The following is an 18,804-nucleotide window of genomic DNA, read 5'->3' on the forward strand; positions in this document are numbered from 1 at the left end:
TTTTGCATATTAAAAGATTTTAAACATTTCTGGAAGATACAGCATCACCAGCTTACCCAGACATTCCTCTGAGTTTTTGGACGTCTTTTTGTCTGGTCTTTGAAACAAAGCAGCAATGTCACCTCCAAAAATCTCTCCTGAGTTTTCAATCAGGAACTGCACTAACAAGGCCACCTGGCAAAGACATGAATTTACAGAGTCATTTCATGAAAATATAGCCAGCTATATAAAGTAAGTCGAATCAGTCCCAGAATGTTTCTTTTCCTTTGAAAAAGATATAATTTCCTACTGACCCTTTTGCTCAAGAAGTTAACGTGGCAACGCATCTGTATTAACTACACCTGGGGCAAGAATATGAGCTACACAAACTGGTAGAGTGAGCCACGTACAACATGTTCTACGACTTTCCTTACTATTGGTAACACCTCAAAAGCTACAAGCAAGCATTCTCCCCTCCTAATTGCTCGCTTTGTCTCTGCAAGATGGCTTTAGACCCAGCCGAAGTGGCAGTGTCCAACTTCAGCTGCTCCAGCTTTCTTGCGCTTGCTTGACCACTCAGGAGGTTCATCTGGTAAAGCAACCACAGCTTCCCCTTCCACCCTGGATAAACAGAGTGGCTAATCCTCCGCATTCCTCTGCCAGCACAGGCACCCCTGCGCAGGGGAAAAGACGAAGCCCGGATGCCATCAGCCAGCGCTGGCACTGATCCTATGCCTTCCTTTACAAAATACAGTGCCCATAAAATGCAGGAAAAGACAGGCATGAAGCCAAACCTATGGAAGATTACCTTCTTGGTAGACCGGCTCTCCTCTTCAGGCCCAGTGGGACTTGGTAGCCACAGCATATTGGGTGCGATGCAAAGAGCCAGGTTAAAGGCATTCATCTGGTTCACACCGGAATTCTGCTCAATCTGATGGAGGACTCCAAAGAGGTGTCTGAGTAAGATGAGGTTGGCCTCTGGAAGCTGGTTGACCAGGCTGTTCAGGGAGCAAGAACAAAAGAAGAGTACTGGTCACAAAAAATCTCCTCTTCAAGTGTCAGACATTCCTTCCCAAAGTTTTTGACCCTTCTGCCCTTTTGCAACCAGTTTGAGACTATCATGCTGGATAATAAAGTCAGACCATGTCACTCCTGCCACCAACTCATGTGAGAGCCACAGCTTTACACCCATATTGCCTGTGCGTCCTGGTCACAGGGCCCAAGGGACCAGGGGACTCATCCAGAACGGGGTTCAGGTCCCTCGTGCCTCAACAAAAGGGTGACTGCCCCAAGGAGACGCTCCTGGCTCCCGGCCAGCAGCACAGGACACCCCACCGCCCGCGTCCCGGCTGCAGCCGTTGGCAAAAGGGGTTCGATACTGCGTGTCCCGCAGGACGCGGACAGGCTGTCCTTGCTCGGGACAGCTGTCTCAAAGCAGTAAAGCCGTTTTCAAGGTCCCAGTCACCGTCTTGGCAGGGCTCTTTCTAACTGCTAACGTGATGATCAGCTTCATTTTGTGCACATAAGAAAAAAGTTACCATTGTTAAGGATGTAATTCTGTTAACATTTGATGTACTCCTGGTGGCTGAATTATTGTGCTTTTTCAGTTTGCTGGTTCTGGTAATTTAAACTGGCCACTAGAAAAAAACTTTCTAAAGACATTTTTGGGGGTCAAAAATGTTCAAAATGTTCATAAAAGTCCATTGAAAGGAAAATGTTCTGACAAGTGACGCTGGCAATCAGCCATAGCTCCGATGTGGCCTGGAGCAGCGCCAGGAGTCCCCCAGAGACGACACCTAGACTGGGTGCTGTAGGTTCCCCTTCTCCCACCAAAATAAGCTTTTACAAAGGCTTTTACAAACCTTTTGATAGCTTCAATCTTATGTGCCCGATTTTCTGTGTCCACGGCTTCCATCCACAGTCCGTGCATGTCTGAGGATAGAACACTGTCAGGTATATTTCGTAGAAAATCCTGAATTAAATATATATATGCAGAGCAGTCTGGTCAGTTTTGAATTCCTTGTTTTGTTTTCACGATGCATATAGTCATTGTTTATTAATTTCAAACACAAGATAAAACGACATGCCACAAAGACGTTCCTCCCGCCCTCCGCGCGCCCCCAGCCGCCCCGCGCTCGCAGGCTCCGCGGCAGCAGGGCCAGCACCCAGCCCTCACCTGCGCACACGGCTGTTTGGAACGCTTCTCAGCTCTGATGACGGCTGCTTTTTTCTCAGGGGACTGTTTAACAACTTAACATACATCTTATATCGGAAAGTGCCTGAATATCCTCCCAGTCAACAGCTTTTTGTATTAAGCCACTGGGGGCAAGAGACAGGGATGTGTCTGGATACTTGAGGTGCCTGAATTGTCCTGACCAGATTCAATTGCGAGGGCAAAATACAGGCTTTTTCCCACTAAAACTTAGGTCTTATCACAAGCTTTATCCCATGCCCACCACAACCCCTTCACTTGGATTTGGCAGCAGCTTTCCCTCTTGCTTGCTGGCTGGTCAGAGGGTGAGGACTCAGGGTCTGGGCAGCACAGGCCGGCCCCTTTGAGCACGGCCCCTCCACCTCAGGGGGACGCAGAGCAGCTGCACTTCAATGGCACAAGTCCTCCTGTATCTCCTTGCAGTCTCCTCTGTGTGCCCAGAAAGGACAACGAGCACCTGTACTGCTGCCACCAAAGGGCTTCATGTCTATGTCAGTGCTGAGTCAAGACTCTGGCGTGTCATTCGGCACTGAGGAGAACTTCTGCATCGATACCGCGGCTGCCTTAGAGACAGAAATTACCACATCACCTGCTGGAGGCTGTTTAGTAAAATGAAACACTGGCCTGAAGACCAGTGCACACATCTGCGTGTGAAAACGTGCACCAGGGGATTGGGCAGATAGCTCTGTGCACATTGACGGATCAGGCCATCAGGTGAGCATGTGCCTCGTTGGAAAATGCTTTGTGTTCCCCCTCAAATCTTCCCTATCCACAAAGACTCGTGTTGCTTCCTCCAGAAGGAAGGTGTGATTAGCCCAGACAGTTGAGTCACTTGGCCAAACGTACCGTGATGACAGCAGCAGCCACAAAGACTGACTCTCCATCCACCTGGACGTCATCTCCAGAGTTCAGCTTCTCTTTCAGCTCCTTGCAAGTCTTGGCATTGGCAGATCGTCTGAAAATGCCCCTAGTAGAGGGACCTTCGTTGTACAGCAGAAGCAGCATATCCTAAGAGAAAGCCCAGTTGTGCTTAAGAGCCTAACACTTTATCTTGCTGTTTGCGTATATTACACCTCACATATTAGAACATAATTAACATAAGATGTAGTTAGTACTGGGAACACGACAGAGATACAAGAGATTTATCATGATTTAACCACGGACAAGAGCCTGTCCGCTGAGTTGCATGTACAGTTCATGTGGGTTTGCTCATCGTGTGGCACGTGTGAGTCCAGTGGACTCTTGTAGTGAGGGAGGTCTCAGCCATGTAGCACAGCACAGGCTGCTGACATTGCCCCTTGGAGACGCCCACCCATGTTACTGAGCTAGATCTGAATCACAAGCAAATGGTGGTCTTCCCCATCCAATCCTCACAAGTATCACAAGTGACTTCAAATTCTGGGCTAAACACATCAAGCTCATGTCAAGACAGATGGTCCAGGCTGCTCCTTACCATGATGGGCTTGGGAAGGATCCCGTCAGGACACACAGAGGACAGAGAGAGGCCGAAGAGCTTCCGCGGGGTGGTGGGTGACTGCGAGGGGGGGCTGCCCGTGGGGGTGCTGCTGCTGCGGCGCAGCGCCCAGTCGATCAGGGACTTCTTCCTCTTGCTGTGTTTCTGCAGTGACTCTGCAGGAGAACACAGACCTTCGTCACACACCTGACTGTCCTTCCTGCTGTCCAGTGAGAGGGTTCCCAGCTTGTTTAATAACCACACTCTTAATGGGGACAGTCAGATAATATACAGCAGTGAAACCACTTGTTGACCTCTCAGCCATCAGCACAACTTTTACTCAATCACTGCTCTTCAGTGACCTTGCTGTCTGCGCAATGTAAGACCGGCTTGCAATTGAAAGCTAATCAAGGACCAAAAGCTAATTCTGAATATTTGCACAGACAAATTTAGCCCCTGAATGACCCCTTCCTCTCTGCACACACTCAGGTGTGAGCGCGGCTCTGGAATACGTGAGATGCTGGGAAGAGCTTGGCACTGCCATGGAAAGCAGCAAAGTCTCTGCCGGGTCAGAACGCACTCACGGCCCCTACCTCTCCTCAGCTGCACCGGCGCTTGGAGCCTGGGTTTCAGGACAAACTGACACTGTTTTTCCTTTGGGAGCTGATCAAGGAAGGACGTCTCTGTCCCATCAGCCGGGAGGGTGTTGTCGTTGGTTCCTTGCTGCTGGTCAGCAGAGTCCCGCAGAGAGCTCACTGCGATGCTGAAAGGATGCTCATGCCCTGGTGAACAAAGAGGAGTGTAAAGAGCAAGCGGAGATGCAGAGCTGTGTGAAAACAGCTCCAGGTCTGAGCAGGAGGAAGCAGCCACATCCAAGGGCTCCCACTGCAGCTGGGCCTCTAAGAAATGTTGCTCGAAACCTCCATGATCATTGCTTTACAAATAAATTCATCCAGTTAAATCTGGCCAGCCACTCTTCAGCAGCAGCTCTACAGAATATTATGCAACAAAGCACTGTTAAATGGGCCCCCCTGCACTAACAAAATACTGTGAGCATTGCTCTGGGCAGGAGTGAGTTACTATGACAGTCTAGTATGTATTGGACAGATACAAAAAGGAAGCCTGTGCCACGACGGCTTGGAAAACACCAATAATTACTCACAAAAAACATGTGCAGTCTAATGAGCTTTACTGCAACAACATGGGTTTTGGAGCAAGATCTTTTTAATAAAGCAACATGCATAAAATTCCTTGGAGAGCATGGGGATGTATTTGCTAGTTTATCACTGAAAACACAATGCAGAGATAATGCAGAGATTACTAAGCAGTAGGTTATAGGGCAGAACAGGCTGAACAACGGCCTGTTGTTCAGGACACATTGACACATGTGTCCGAGAAGCAAGCAGCAGTTCAAACACATCTAACAGCTGGTGGGTGCTGGGTAAATCAGTGTATCTCCTTGCTTCCTCCCTGGCCAGTGCTACGTGACGGGCTCCTTGGCACAACACGTGATGTTTGTCAGGACTGTCAGCAGCGAGGCCGCGAGGCTGAGCCTGCCTGCGAGGAGGGGTGACCGGCCCTGTAACCCTTACCAGCAGCCACAGGGTGGGACTGGGCTCTGAGCCATGTCCTGCCCTTGCAGCACATCTGTGGCATAGAAAGAACTTCTTAGGCCAGTCTAAAAATCTCCTTTTTATTTGGAGCATCTGCTGAAAAGTGTCATGGGCTCCCATCCAGAAATGCACAGATTTGCTTGGCAAAGGGAGATAAGTGTGCAGAACTTCAAAGATGTCACCATGTGTTGATTAAACGTGGATGCTGAGATCATAAGAGCCAAGTGACAGCTCACATCAGCCTGATGTCACATCTCACATCAGCAACAGGCCCCCTACAACTGCTTTTTTAACTGAAAAGTACAATGTCTGAGATATCTCCTGCCACATACACCAGTGTCATTTATCACTTGTTCCCACGGTGCTAGACTCGAGGGAAAACAGGAGAGCTCTTACCAATGAGCGGGTAAGCAGGGTCATCCTTTCCTGAGATCACCCAGAGGTGGTGCTCACTGGTCTTGCCCTGGCAGGCGAGGAACAGAGAACAGAAAAGCCATGGGTGAAGGGGCCAGGGTGAGGGTCCGGGCGGCTGCACCCGCTCAGGCCGCGGCAGGTCCCGCACACCGCGCAGCTGCCACTTACAGGAAGGCCGAGCTGCAGAAGGGTCTTCTTCATCACGCTCTCTGCAGTTTCCACATTGGACACGTTGACTGCGGTAGTCTAGAAAGAAAACAGAGAAAATACAGGAAGCTCATAAGAAAACACGAAGTTGAGTCGCAGTTTCTTGTAGCTTGAAAATCTGGGGAAAATGTCACTCATCTTCTATTTACTGTCTTTACTGAATGTTCATGGTTAGAAAAGTCGTTCTAATTGGAACTACACTGGAATAACTGCTAAGGGTGATGGCTATACCTTGTGAAAACTGTTCTCCTCTACTTCTATCATGGATTTAATATACCGTGCAAAGATTTTGTCCGTTAGAAATCACAGGAATCCGGTGTTCAGATGCTGTATTTGATCGGTATTTGACTGACAGTGGTGCCACTGTCACTCCAAAGAGTGAACATGGCACAATGCCAACAAACCTCGAGTGTCCATTCCCAGGAGGTAAATGTGACCGCCAAACTTGGCACAAAGCCTAGAAATGTGTGCTATTAATATGAAGAGACCGGGACACAGTCCAGTAAATTAATTCAGGAGAACATACCAGTGACTCTTTCACAATCCACATCCTCAACTTACTGCCCTGAAAACAGGAATGACTGGGCACTCAACCAAAACCATCACCAGTTATGAAGTGAAGCAGAAGAAGAGGAAAAAAGAAGCCAGAGGCCAAGGATAATCTTAAGAATCCACTGCTCTTTGGTAGGGGTCTGGCTACCTCCTGATTTCCCAAATGAAACATGCCGGAGCGGGCTGCTGGTGGGAAGGACACAGCTGCCCAGATGTGCACCCTCTAAACCCTTTTCAGGTGGGACCTGAGTTTTGAAAAGGGACAGCAGCCCCACAGCCCGGCCCTCCCGCCCCCACCCACAGCCTCCGCCGGCTCACGAGCAGGTCCTCAGCTCTACTTACACATGAACTGTTGTCAGCATCCAGCACAAGGATCTGAAGGGTCAGATTCTTCACATACTCATTCTGTTTTACCTCATTGATATGCCTGAAAATCAAATAAAAGCGGAGAGAATATAACTTCCCAATCAAACTTGAGAAAGACCCTAAGATTTGGATCTAAGAGGTCCAAGGGACCTGCTCCTTGGCGCTATAATAAACACAGACTCATGACAGTGGCAATACCATGCAGTGTTCATAGAGTGGTCATAATCTCCTACTGGCTTCTTTATCTTTCTTGAGGCCCCAGACTAGCAAACCCCCAGACAACAGTACTTTACTGTAGACAGACATGTCCAGTGTAACACCTTCCAGCAGCCGTGGCATCACTGCTGTTCTCCACAAAACAGGAGATTCCTTTCCCTCTCTGTACCTATATAAACATTTCTGCTTGGATGGTAGTGGAAACAACATATAAAACATAACAGGAAACAACTGTAACTTCTAGATGCCACGAAATACAAACCCTAGTTCAAATCAAAATACATGTGAAGAATCAGTAACAGTGAACACTTCTGACATTTCCACAGTGATCAGCAAAGTCAGCCTCCCGCCCCAAGGGAAAAGCTGCTCCAACAGCGTGACCCCTTCCAGGATGTCACCTTTTCTGGACTGTCACCAAGGGGCTTCTACATTCATCTTTCAAAGGTGGAGTTTTCAGACAGCAGCTGGACACTTAATGTGCTGAAAATCAGAGGGGAACTTGACAGCCAGCATGAGAAGTTTCCCTGAGGACTGCAGAGGGACTGCCCAGAGAGGACGGACGGAGGGTCACTTACCACAGCAGCGCCGACAGCCATCGCTCCTTCACGTCAGCTGAGCTGGAGACAAAAAGGGAGGCAGATCATCAAACAAGTGACGAGTGGGGAACAGCCTTTGGAAACTCTACCCAGTTTCAGTTATATATAGCTGTAAGCCGAAGTTCCTTCCTGCAAAGCCCTGGAACAAAAGCACAGTCCCTTCCTGCTTCTGGCCTATTTTAACTAATAACAAAAATAATAATAACAAAAAAATCCCAGCAACAAACTGGACTACATTTCCTGCCCAGGCTGAGTGTGGAGATAAGGGACAAGTATCTTTCTGTGATGTTGGAGTTAACGCATCTTGTGGGCCCTTATTATTTTTGCAGTGACCTTTAATTGCTATTTTCTTTCTCCTATTATTTCCTTCCCAATGTCTGTCATTCCAAGAAGCTTCTGCTGCCAACACGGGTTACTCAGTGACGTGAAGGAAAAGGAGCTGCTGTTGAGTTTGGACTAAGACACGAACAGCAGCTCGCATGTCAGAACATGGTCCTAAGGCCAGCAACACATCCGGCATTTTTCACTGACTTCACCAAGATGTCCTTCGTAACAAAAAATTCACAAACTAGAGCCAATCTCCTACGGAAATGGCTGTTGGCAGGTGCTGAAACAACATGCTTGTAGGTGTAGCTGGTTTGCTATGGCGGATTTGGCTGTGATGCTCCAGGGTGCTCTGCAGAGTCAGCCCTTGCTACAGCACCTGCAAGGGCTGGTCCTCTGAAAGGCTCTCAGGAACCATCCTGCAGATATCCTCTAAGATGACTGTGTCCCGACATCCCGGTTTCCACCACGCTGCCTATGTGAGTGGAAGTCTCTACTCAGTGGGGAGAAGTAAAGCAGCAAAGTTCACAGCCCCGTAACCTCAGTCGTTGTTTTGCTGCACCCGGGAGGCTCGGGCAGCTGCCAGGCTGCAGAGGGAGCTGTGGTGTCTGCTGAGATACCTGAAGGTGACAACATAGTTGATGGTAGGCCAGCCGATGACAAAGGAGTTCTCAGGAGCCATCTTCTTCTCTGTCACTTCACTGAGACAGGTGCCGGTCCACACGTCACTCAGATGCACCTGCTTTTTCAGCTTCAGGCTGGAGGAGGATCTGCAATTCAAATAAGGATTTCTTAGGCCAGATCCCAACACCTAGACCTCCGGAGTCTGGTCACGCCACCTTGCAGTCATTCAGATGCAGCAGCAGCAACAAGCACCCCAGAACCAAACGCCTGGGCAAGTGGAGGCACTACAGGGAAGTTTTGCAAGGGGACTTTGGGGTGGTGGCTGCGGTGGGACAGCTGTGGCACAGGGCAGTGTGATTCACCAGAGCCACATGCAGGTAGATGGTGATTTAGGCTAATTACTGTCTATGCTAATAACTGAGGTCACCTAAGCGCTCAATTTATGAGTGGCAGAAGCAGCCAGACCAGGAGTTGGTCTTCTGTCCTTACTGCCTCTTGCCCTCATGCTATTTCTTCAAGAAGCCACATAAGGGAAAGGGCAAAACCAATTAGTCAACCTTTTCCTTCAGGAAAATTGAGTGAAACATTAATACCAAGAAGAATTTCCAGAGGTGGAAGGGGGAGATGAAACTCTTGTAAAGCAGCGCTGTTTTGATGCCTGCTCCACGAACAGCTCAGAGCCCAGTGCCAACAGCACACGCTGGGCAGGAGGAGTGACTGTGAATTCCTCTTACTTGGACTTGGCGATGACCAGCACGTCACTGAACAAGATCAGATGTCTCTCCTGGGTCTGCAGGCCCACAGTCAGCTGTACGCGCTCATCCAGGATGAACGTGGAGCCCGGGCTGCTGAACACCCCGCTGGGCAGCCCATTGTCCGGGTGAGGGGAGGAAAGGGCAGTTTCCCTGGAGAAGAAAGGAAGATCATAAGATCTGTCAGAAGCTTTTCTCACCAGGGTTCGTCACTGGGCACAGGTGACTGTTGTGGAACAGACCCACAGTCCACGCTTCTCCCAGTACTGCCCCTATTGCTCTAGAGTATGAACTGCGTTCGCCTGCCTCTTCCCAATCAATTCTACCAGCCTTAGGCAGATGGAAAATTCCCTAAATGCCTGCACCAAATCTGGGGAGGTTAAGCTGCTGTAATATTCATTTTTAAGTCATTTCTCACTCAGGTAAAACACTTATTTCCTGCACGTGCGTGTGAGCTATGACTCAAAAGAACAGGCAAACCCAGCGCCTGTGGCAGGGCTCGGAAACTGCTGCCCGTGTTCACATCCGCACCGAACTGCTTGCCAGCGCTAGGGCTGCAGCACAAGGACCAGGGACCGTGGGTGCTCACCTAACTCCAGCCACCTGATGCTGCTCTGCCTGCCCGCACTCCAGCATCTTGTTTCTGCTGAGGCTGATACAGCTGCTGACCATTTCCAAAAAACCCCGGCGGTTTTTGCATGTTGACTGTAGCCAACACGCCGTCATGGGGATGGAAGCAGATCCTTTCTCTGTGCTCCCCCAGCTGGAAGAGCTCTGCCAAGTGCCCATCTCCCCCTCGCCGCCCTGCGCCCTCCCAGCACCTGCTCAGGCTGCTCCTGGCTCCGGTCCCAGCAGGTCCCACAGCCGTCGCCAGGCTCTGCCCTCGCTCTGCAGGCAGGATTGTGCTGAACGAACAAGCAGTAGTTCTCTGCTGAGCCTTGTTCAGAGACCGTTTTGTGTGCCCGACCCTGACTAATTAGCTAACCGCTGAGACATGGCCTTGGGTTTCTGTATATAGGAACTACCACAAATCCTACCGTCTCTACACATAGCCAAAAGTACGTATTGTGCCTGCAGGCAAGGACGCGTGTGGAATAGATCCTTACCTTCCCTCCACCCCTCAACCACACTACCCGAGTCTAAGGGCAGTCTCTGCACAAGCAAATGAAAAAACATATGGGCTTTAAGGGTAGTATTTTTTGCATTGTTAGTCTAACTCAGTTTCTGCTGGCCCCATAATCTGGCCCCTCCAGTTTCGCGGGAGTGAGGTTAAAGCTGGCCATCAGCTGCTTTCTCAATCATCCCAAGTTCCAGGAACGTGCGCGCTCCTGCAAACAGAAATTCTCTCTTCCCTCTTTACAACTCCACTGCCACCACCAAGTGAATCCTTGGCTTATGCATCTGTTACCTCTACAAGTGAGAAGCTTAATCATCTTTGAACTTGATAGGAAAGGCTTCCCACGCGCATCAGTTGAGCAGTGGGATCCGCACCACCACCGGTCTCAGCAGTGGATCCCTAAGGCTGCAGGAGTTACACAGCTTTGTAGGCACAATGGCGGCATAGGAGAAAAAACATCTCCCCAATACTCTGGTGGCCTAAGCAAAGATGGCATCGTACCAGAGCCCTCCGCAGCAATCCATCACAAGGAACAGTTGAAGCTTCCCTCCCTCGTGAGGATATTCTGCAGCCAAATAAAGTCAAGAATCTGTTTCTCTTCTGTACTTTTTTTAGTGCAATTTAGAAGCGGGTAGAGCGAATGACAAAGCAGCCACATGACTTGGTCAGAAGACAACCAAACGAAAATCAGTCCCACCCTTTATTTTGAATGATCCCACGAGACTGACCCCACACAGTTGTTTCAGAAATGTGGGATGTATTGGGCATTAGTTACCTACAGTGTGATAAAAGGGGTATTCTTCAGGAGGGCTGCTCAGGATCAAACTGTCAATCAGTTCAGCTTTAGTATCTCTTTCTTACAAAGAAAAAAAAAAATCAAACTAACCAAATCCCTCAGAAACGGTTGTTTATAAGATTGCTATCAATGAGCTGAACGGCACAAGTGTCAGAGCTGGTTTATCCGACCAGGTCGACAGGGAAACCACCCTACAGGACTTCACACGCTGCTCCCAGGACCTGACGTTACTCAGGTGCCTCTGCACCGTGCAGTATTGTCCAGGTGGATTTGTACTTGTATGTAACAGGTTATCAAATATATACACCTAACATTATCTGCATAGGAAATAACCAGCTGGCCTTGCATGGTGGGTGACCTGAGCTGGCTGCCAGACCCCCACCCAGCCACTCTCTCGATTCCTCTCAACAGGACAGGGGGAGAAAATAAGCTGGGAAACAAGACAGACGCTGCCCTGGTCCCCGCTGGCGGGCAGGTGTCCGGCCTCCGCGGCAGCGGCTGCCCGGGAAGGCAAACGCCACAGCGTGAGCGTCCCCCATCCTCCTCCTTTGCATCAGCCTTACCGCTGAGCATCGTGCCATGCCAGTAAAAAAGAAACTGTTCCATACCTGTGCACACTCAAATTGCCCTCGACACCATTAAATGAATTTGAAAACCAGTTTGATTTCAGGCAGAAAGGTGGAAAAAAAGGATTCAGAAAGGTATTTCCTCTACCTGGAATGGGACTTGGACTTGCCGAGAGCTTTAGTAATGGCAGAAGGGGTGGATCGTCTTCTTTGGACTATGGGCTTCATCTTCTGCAAGACAAAAGGACACTCCGGTCAGCCGGCCCCTCGGGAGCAGATCTGCCCGCTGCGCCCCACCAGTTCACTTCTTACCTAGTTAATGCTCACGAAAGCTCAGCACCGAGAGCCCTGATCTGCGCTTCAGACACCTCCCTCCGCTTCCTTATTATCAAAACACTTGTCAACTCTCACATTTATGCAGGACACTTAAAACTTTCCTAACTTGAAATGCTTCCAGTTTTCACAGCCAAAATTCAAAGTAATGACATGAAATGAAGCACAGAAAAATCCACAGGCTAAAGTTCAGGAAAAACTTCCTAACACTCATGCCATGGAATAGTTTTTTAAGGAAAGGTACAGAAATCCAATTTAAAACGGGACTGGACAAAGCTATGACCAGCATATAATACTGTAAGGAGCATTTTTAGAGATTCAGCAAATAGGCTGTTACTGGGCCTGTCTCCTGGCAGCGTCAGCCCAAGACACTTGTATCAGAGTCTTGTGTGACACAGAAATGACGTGACTGTAATGGTGAGACTTGTGACTTAGACGTGATAACCATCCAGGACAACATATACACATGAAGGTCATGGGTCTCTTTTTATTTGCTGAACTCGTCTCTTTTTATGCGCTGGAGAAAGATAACATGTTTTAGCCTGGGAGAGAAATCCTTACACCAATGGCTCTTGCTTGGTAAGTGTGGAAAAATCTGTCCCGCAGCTCATTTCTAATTTCAGCATTTGCCTGTATTGGAGCTTTAAGGACGGGGAAATGCAGAGTATGCTGAGCATTCTTTATCTTTTGACTTCTAAAAGTATCAAAATGTGGAATATCCTAGGAATAAAAGAAACCAGGATTGCTGGCTGAGGAGAAGTCCTGCAGAGGAAGCATGTTCCTTTTATTAACCGTACACCTTTCAAACTCTGTGCTGAATGCAGAAATCTTTGTTGCTTATGCACTCATTAGTCCCATCTCTGAGCTCACGACACTATTACAGCTCAGTACCTTATAACCACATTAACACGACATTCTTATGATGTTAGAGGAAGGTATTATCCTCATTTCACTGATGGAAAGGCCAAGAACAGAGCGATTACAGTGAATTCGGGTGCCTGGTGTTCTGAGCAGCCAGGAAGGCCGGCTGACGGCTGCTCTCCAGTGCAACGCTGGAGTGGGACTGCAAGCACGATTTAATAAAGTAATTTCCTAACACGTGAATACTCAGCTTTGCGATGTCAGTAGTGCTCTCTAAGCAGATTCTTTGTGTATATGTTTATATGGTCTCTTCCAACCAAAATTATATTACAATCCTACGCAGACAGTGACGGAAGGCGATTTCTCTCTCGTTCCCTGATGTGACCTTGCCAAGCAAAGATCTGTCTTCAGAAGTTTCACAGAGAGAACTAAATAAAAATAACATCAGCTCATAAATGTTTGTTTTAAAAAAAGAGAGCCCCTACTAAAACGGAACATCTGGCTTTCAGAGGTGCCTTAATAGGATAAAATGTTCCTGCAAAACATAGCATAGCAAAGCATCAGTCACGCCATATCCCAGAGCAGGAAAAACATAAATGATGTTTCCTTAAGAGGCTGCAGGACAAGGACAGAGTCTCCTACCACCTTGAGGGTTCTTCCAGTGCCACGTGGAATGTGCTCTGACTCCTGCGTGTTTCTAGGGTGGACAGTTTCATGGTTTTCTGCACAAGCCCATCCCATCTCACTGCACAGCAGAAGCACCACAGGTCCGTGTGTCGGGCAGGAGCCCTCTGGTGCCGGGCTCGGCCGCCACCGGTACCGCAGCATCGCTTGGGGACCGCGGGGACCTCACCATGCCCCCGCACTGCAGCAGGGAGCGCTGCTGCTGGGAGCCAGCTCTGCTCACATTAACCAGGCACTGCAACCCCAGACCGGCCAGAGGGACGTGGCTCATCTCTGCTGTTCTGGTGCCATGGAAACAGATTCTCGTTTACCCAACAGACCCTGAAAGTGCTGGAGCACTTGCAGCACTCTGGACTGTTTGTGCATTACTCATCTCAGAGCTGCCAGTTTTAGCTGAGCATTTCTTGGCACCGGAGAGGCTGTGAGCCCAATGCTCCTCATTCCAAACCCATGTATGGCCTATGCTATCGGCACAGCTGGCCAGCACAAGTGGGATTTTCCCCCCACCACTGACCTCTGTGCTTGAATGTTATTCTTCAGATAGTTAAGGTGGGATGGAACTGAAAAATAACGAGATCTGCTTAGAACAGGGTAGATTTTCCTTCTGTCAACAGCTGGTCAAAGCTTGCAATGTCTGTGGCACTGGAATGCTGCTATTTGGTTTAGTCCACATTCAGAAATGAAATTTTTTCTAATGGCGCAATATTTCTGCAAAACATAAAGTGAAATATTTGTTTCAGAAACATTGGTACACTGTGTCTTCAAAACCACCAGGTGCTTTCTTTGACCCCAGCATCTGCCAGGCATGGATCAGAGACCCCGATGCTGCCAAAGCCCCTTGGTGACGATGGCATGGATCAGAGACCCCGATGCTGCCAAAGCCCCTTGGTGACGATGGCATGGATCAGAGACCCCGACGCTGCCAAAGCCCCTCGGTGACGATGGCATGGATCAGAGACCCCGATGCTGCCAGACCAAAGCTGGAGGCAAACACAGCCCGGGAGCCGTTGGCTTGGCCACCTGCGAGGCCAGGGCTGCCCGGATGCAGGACCACCCGCGCAGTGAGGTGTGACAATCTGTGGACTTTGAATTTCTGGGTTAATCCATACGATATGGTTGCTGCAAAGCTGCTGAGCAAGGGGCTGGGTGGGCAACCTGGCACGAACTGAGGACATTTTCCAATGGAAATGTGCCTGGCAGGAAGCTTTAGGACCCCATGTGGCACAAAGATTTCCTTTGGTGCCCTCCCTTCATTTTACTAGGAGGCTCCTCCAAAGCACTGTGTTTAAATAAAATGTTTGTTTTCAATTCATCTGCATTTTTGACTCTGAGTCAATTCCGCACTGACATTCGGATCACTCAGGGAGGCTTATGTTGCTAAAGGTACAGTCAGAGACAGTAAAACATGGGCCACATTGTCATTGATTATTTGGAGCATCACAGATTGTTCAGAGCCAATAACACCAATATTATTCTCATTCTTGGGTATATCTTGTGAAACACTCTTCCTACAAACACTCATCACAGTGTCGGTGCTGTGTCAGGGCAGAGCGCTGATCGCTGCTATCAGCCAACTGAACCCGTAAAGGCACATTTTTCGGTGGTCTACTGGAACAGAGCAGAAGTTGCTGTATAAATGCAGCACATGGTTATTTAGCTCTCAGGCAACATTCAAAAAAATACTTAAGAATACAGTTAAGAGAACAGAAACAATTAACCGATCACTTGGGCTTGGATCCATCCATGTGAAAACAACTGCTGCTGCTCTTCCATCCAGTAATGGGTTTATGTTAGCAGCGACATTCCTACAGAAGTATCTTAATGGGATAATGTGAGACGCTTTGCCTCCTGTTCCTTTGAGTGTCCCGTCTGTGAGCACGCGATGCTCGTACACAGCACTGAGTATGACTGCAGTTGCGTTTCTAGTTAGAAAACCCAAACTGAGAGACACAAAGAGAGGGGAAATCATTCGGTGCATAAAAGGAAATCGGGCATTAGGTTACACTAACTGAAAAGAACTGGGCTTGCCACTTTACACTGAACCCGTTGCTTTTCCTGCGCAATTCAGAACATTTCCTGGAACAATTTCACGGCGCGTTAACTGTTTGAGGCGGACCTGTGTTCACCGGGTCACTGGACCCCGGCAGCGCCGACCAGGCACCAACAGCAGAGCACACGCTGCTGCGGCCCGGCTGCTCCTGCCCTGTACCCCGTCCTGATGGGACAAGCCACCAGCTGGTGACGCTCCAGCAGCACTTGTGGGGACCTGGGCTGTTGCCACCCCCAGCCACACTGCCTCAGGTCCCCTGTCCCTGTTGGAACAGCAATGGGGCAGCAGGGCTCTGGCTGCCCAGAGGCAGGAGGACTCGAGGGGCCACACACGACCCCCGCAGGCACAGCCTCCCCCAGCGTCACCCCCAAAGCTAGTCTGTCCCCTACTCCTCACCCAGGTTTTCCCCAGTGCGGATGGTCTGAGCCCAGCTCAGACAGGCTGCAGCACACTGGGTTTGTACTGGTTTAGCCCTGGAATTACACCTTTCCCAGGCTGGGCTGTGGGCCCTGTTCCCTGCGGGTTACCTGCTGTGGACGAGGGTGTTGGGATCACCCTTCCCAGCAGCGGGCTGAGGTGTCACAGCCGGCTGCCCTTACAGACCCCACAGGAACGTCCCCAGTCTCCGAGAGCTCCCTGCCACATCTGGGGGCAACCCACCAACAAGCTCAGCCGCTACTGGTGGGGCAGGGTACAACCACCTTCCAGTCCTTACAGTGACAGCAAGTGCCTCATTTGAGAGGACGCCAGACCAAACCAAGGTACTTTGCCTCTAGCTGCCTGCACAGGGCAGCTGGCCCGCGCTGCCTCGGAGCCGTCGGGCTCTGCGGGCAGCCTCCACACCTCTGTCAGGTGTGCCACCCCAGGACAGCCCGGAGCAGCTGACACAGACCGAGGTGTCCAGCTCGCGGAGCTCGCGGGCCAGCTGTGCTGTCCTGGCTCCCATCCCAGGGGCAGCAAGGAGCTCAGCAGCTGTGGGAGCAGCTCCACACGTGCTGCGACACCAGCCCGAGCCCCGTGGCACACCAGGCCCCCGCGGCTGCCCTCGAGATTCCGGGCGGGTGAATAAGGGAAGAGAAGCAAACCCCATGTGTCTAGAGGAATGTCCACGAGCAGGTGACAACTGAGGAGCTCTGCCAGGACCACGACTAGCTGCCAGAGGTGGCCTTAGCAAAGTGCCTTTCTGCTTTTCTCTCTACATAACTCTTTTGCTTCACGTATCATTTTCCAGTTGATAGGCTCTAGAACACACTAATCTTTAGTCAGCTGAGCCCTTCCTTACTCTTATCCCATACATCTCTACTCCAGCTTTGACCTGACTGCTTGGAAGATGGAGCAACTGAGGCTCAGAATGAAGATTTACGGAACACGCCTACAGCGATGCAGAAACGTAGCGGCAGAGCTAGGCTCGGCAGCCGGGTCTTTCTTCTGGAGAGGTCTAAGCTAGGTGTGCTTTCTCATCAAACCGTAATGTATATTCCCCTGGAGTCACTGTTGCAACACTTTCATTGCAAAATCAAGACACAGTTTTTGCCTCAGGAGCTTATCCAAATGCAGACCAACATCTGTGAGCAGACAGAATCAGAGCAGATCAGGTCTCACGGAATACTATCAGGAATTCCTGATACCTAAACATTTGCTGTCTGAAGAAGCAGGTCCCTTCGCTGTCACTTTGGCTACAAGAAGCTTTTCCACAACACGGGTGACTCAGCCCACCCAACGAGCAGCAGCACTGACTGCTCACGCAGCCCAGTGAACACGACACTAACGGCCCTCTGCCTCCTGCCGCCAGGACACTCTGGCCGTCCATTCCATTCTCTGGCTATTGCAACCCTGTTCCAGTCCACCCAGCCTTGTTTTTCCAGACGGCTTCATGTCAGGTGAGGACACATGTGTCTGTACGTGTGTATTTTAATAGTTTGCACTACTTCACTTTGCACAGGGTGCAAATGCAGTGCCTAGAAGAAAGGAAAAAAGTGCAGTTGTTTTATGAGCATTTTGGGGTGAATTTTGCCAGCACAGACATATGGTAAAGCATTAACATTTCCTTGCAAATGCTAGGGAGAATCTTTAACTCTCCTGCCACCACTTTAACCCTTTGAATTCTTTAAGATCCATAATCGGCCTCATTAATCAGAGGAGGAAGTATAAAATAATGTTGGGTGGCCACAGCCCAGTATTTCATTTGTCCCTTCAGCACAGGGTTGAACGTGAACTCAGAGCTAAGAAACTTGGGTGTAAATATTTATCTGAGCTGGTTTACACAAGTACATCTTCCCGTGTTGTTTCACTAATTGCTTCCCTCTCTCTCACTGCTAAAACATGGCTCAAACCAAACTCAAACGTTTCTTAAAATATGCAGAGCCCGATGGCAGCAAATCAGTTTACAAGGACACACTTTGAAACATTTCCTTTTCCTTCCAAGAAATGGGACCCTGCTGCTTTATTTTCATGTGTCCCTTATGAGGGGGACTGGGAGAAACAATTCTCGGCGGCCAAAGGCCGAGTGAGTTTTCCACTTGGAGGTGCCTGGGGATTAGTTTGACCCACACTAATCTGTTCCACGCCACTTTTTTGCCCTGCTCCCACGGGGTGCTGCGCCTGCAGGGCCCGTCTTGCTCAGGGGGCACTGAGAGAGGGCGCCCTGCCAGCACGCAGGAGATGCTGGCTCACCAGAGCACCTGAGGTCTTTCTGAACAGCTGATGGAATGGCCCATGTTCTCAAATGACACTGGGCTGGACCCCAGCTCAGGACAGCTGGCATTTGTCAAGGCTCGGGTGCGTGTTTCTGGCTGCAGCTCCAGCGCGAGCATCCCCGCCCGGGACGAGCGCGAGGGTTTGGTCCCTGACACAGCGCTGCCTGGTGCCCTAAACCACGGAACTGTCACTGGCACTCGCACTGCAGGACAGGCACCTAAAAAGGGCCCGAAAGCTTCAAGCTGAGCCTCTGTGAACAGCCGTGTGTCCCCAGTGCAGCATCCAGCAATGGACTGAGAGGCGAATAGAAATATTTCTGCTGTTTCCAGGCCTCAGGCCACTGACACAGTGCTGGTGGACAGACCTGTAAAAATCACGGGCAACTGCCTGTG

The 18,804-nt window shown here is 49.9% G+C and overlaps 1 protein-coding gene across 4 annotated transcripts in view; it reads right to left on the bottom strand.

Moving 5' to 3' along the window:
* Positions 1–18,804, bottom strand: part of LOC102083808 (rho GTPase-activating protein 20-like) — a 29,451-nt gene that overhangs the window by 4,022 nt on the left and 6,625 nt on the right. For 2 of the 4 annotated variants that reach the window (XM_065077285.1, XM_065077284.1), the window contains exons 2-14: positions 11,936–12,018; positions 9,291–9,461; positions 8,553–8,702; positions 7,588–7,629; positions 6,773–6,857; positions 5,840–5,917; positions 5,654–5,720; positions 4,238–4,426; positions 3,645–3,820; positions 3,038–3,199; positions 1,842–1,951; positions 788–977; positions 57–174 (exon numbers count right to left, since the gene is read on the bottom strand). In XM_065077285.1, coding sequence (XP_064933357.1) covers positions 57–174; positions 788–977; positions 1,842–1,951; positions 3,038–3,199; positions 3,645–3,820; positions 4,238–4,426; positions 5,654–5,720; positions 5,840–5,917; positions 6,773–6,857; positions 7,588–7,629; positions 8,553–8,702; positions 9,291–9,461; positions 11,936–12,015 — 1,618 coding nt within the window. In that variant the 5' untranslated portion in view covers positions 12,016–12,018. Of the gene's footprint in view, positions 1–56; positions 175–787; positions 978–1,841; positions 1,952–3,037; positions 3,200–3,644; positions 3,821–4,237; positions 4,427–5,653; positions 5,721–5,839; positions 5,918–6,772; positions 6,858–7,587; positions 7,748–8,552; positions 8,703–9,290; positions 9,462–11,935; positions 12,019–14,179; positions 14,374–18,804 lie in introns of those variants that run through there. The other 2 variants (XM_065077286.1, XM_065077287.1) reach the window with 2 other exon arrangements.

The sequence above is a fragment of the Columba livia genome, chromosome 12, assembly GCF_036013475.1.
Source record: "Columba livia isolate bColLiv1 breed racing homer chromosome 12, bColLiv1.pat.W.v2, whole genome shotgun sequence".
Lineage (NCBI taxonomy): Eukaryota > Metazoa > Chordata > Aves > Columbiformes > Columbidae > Columba > Columba livia.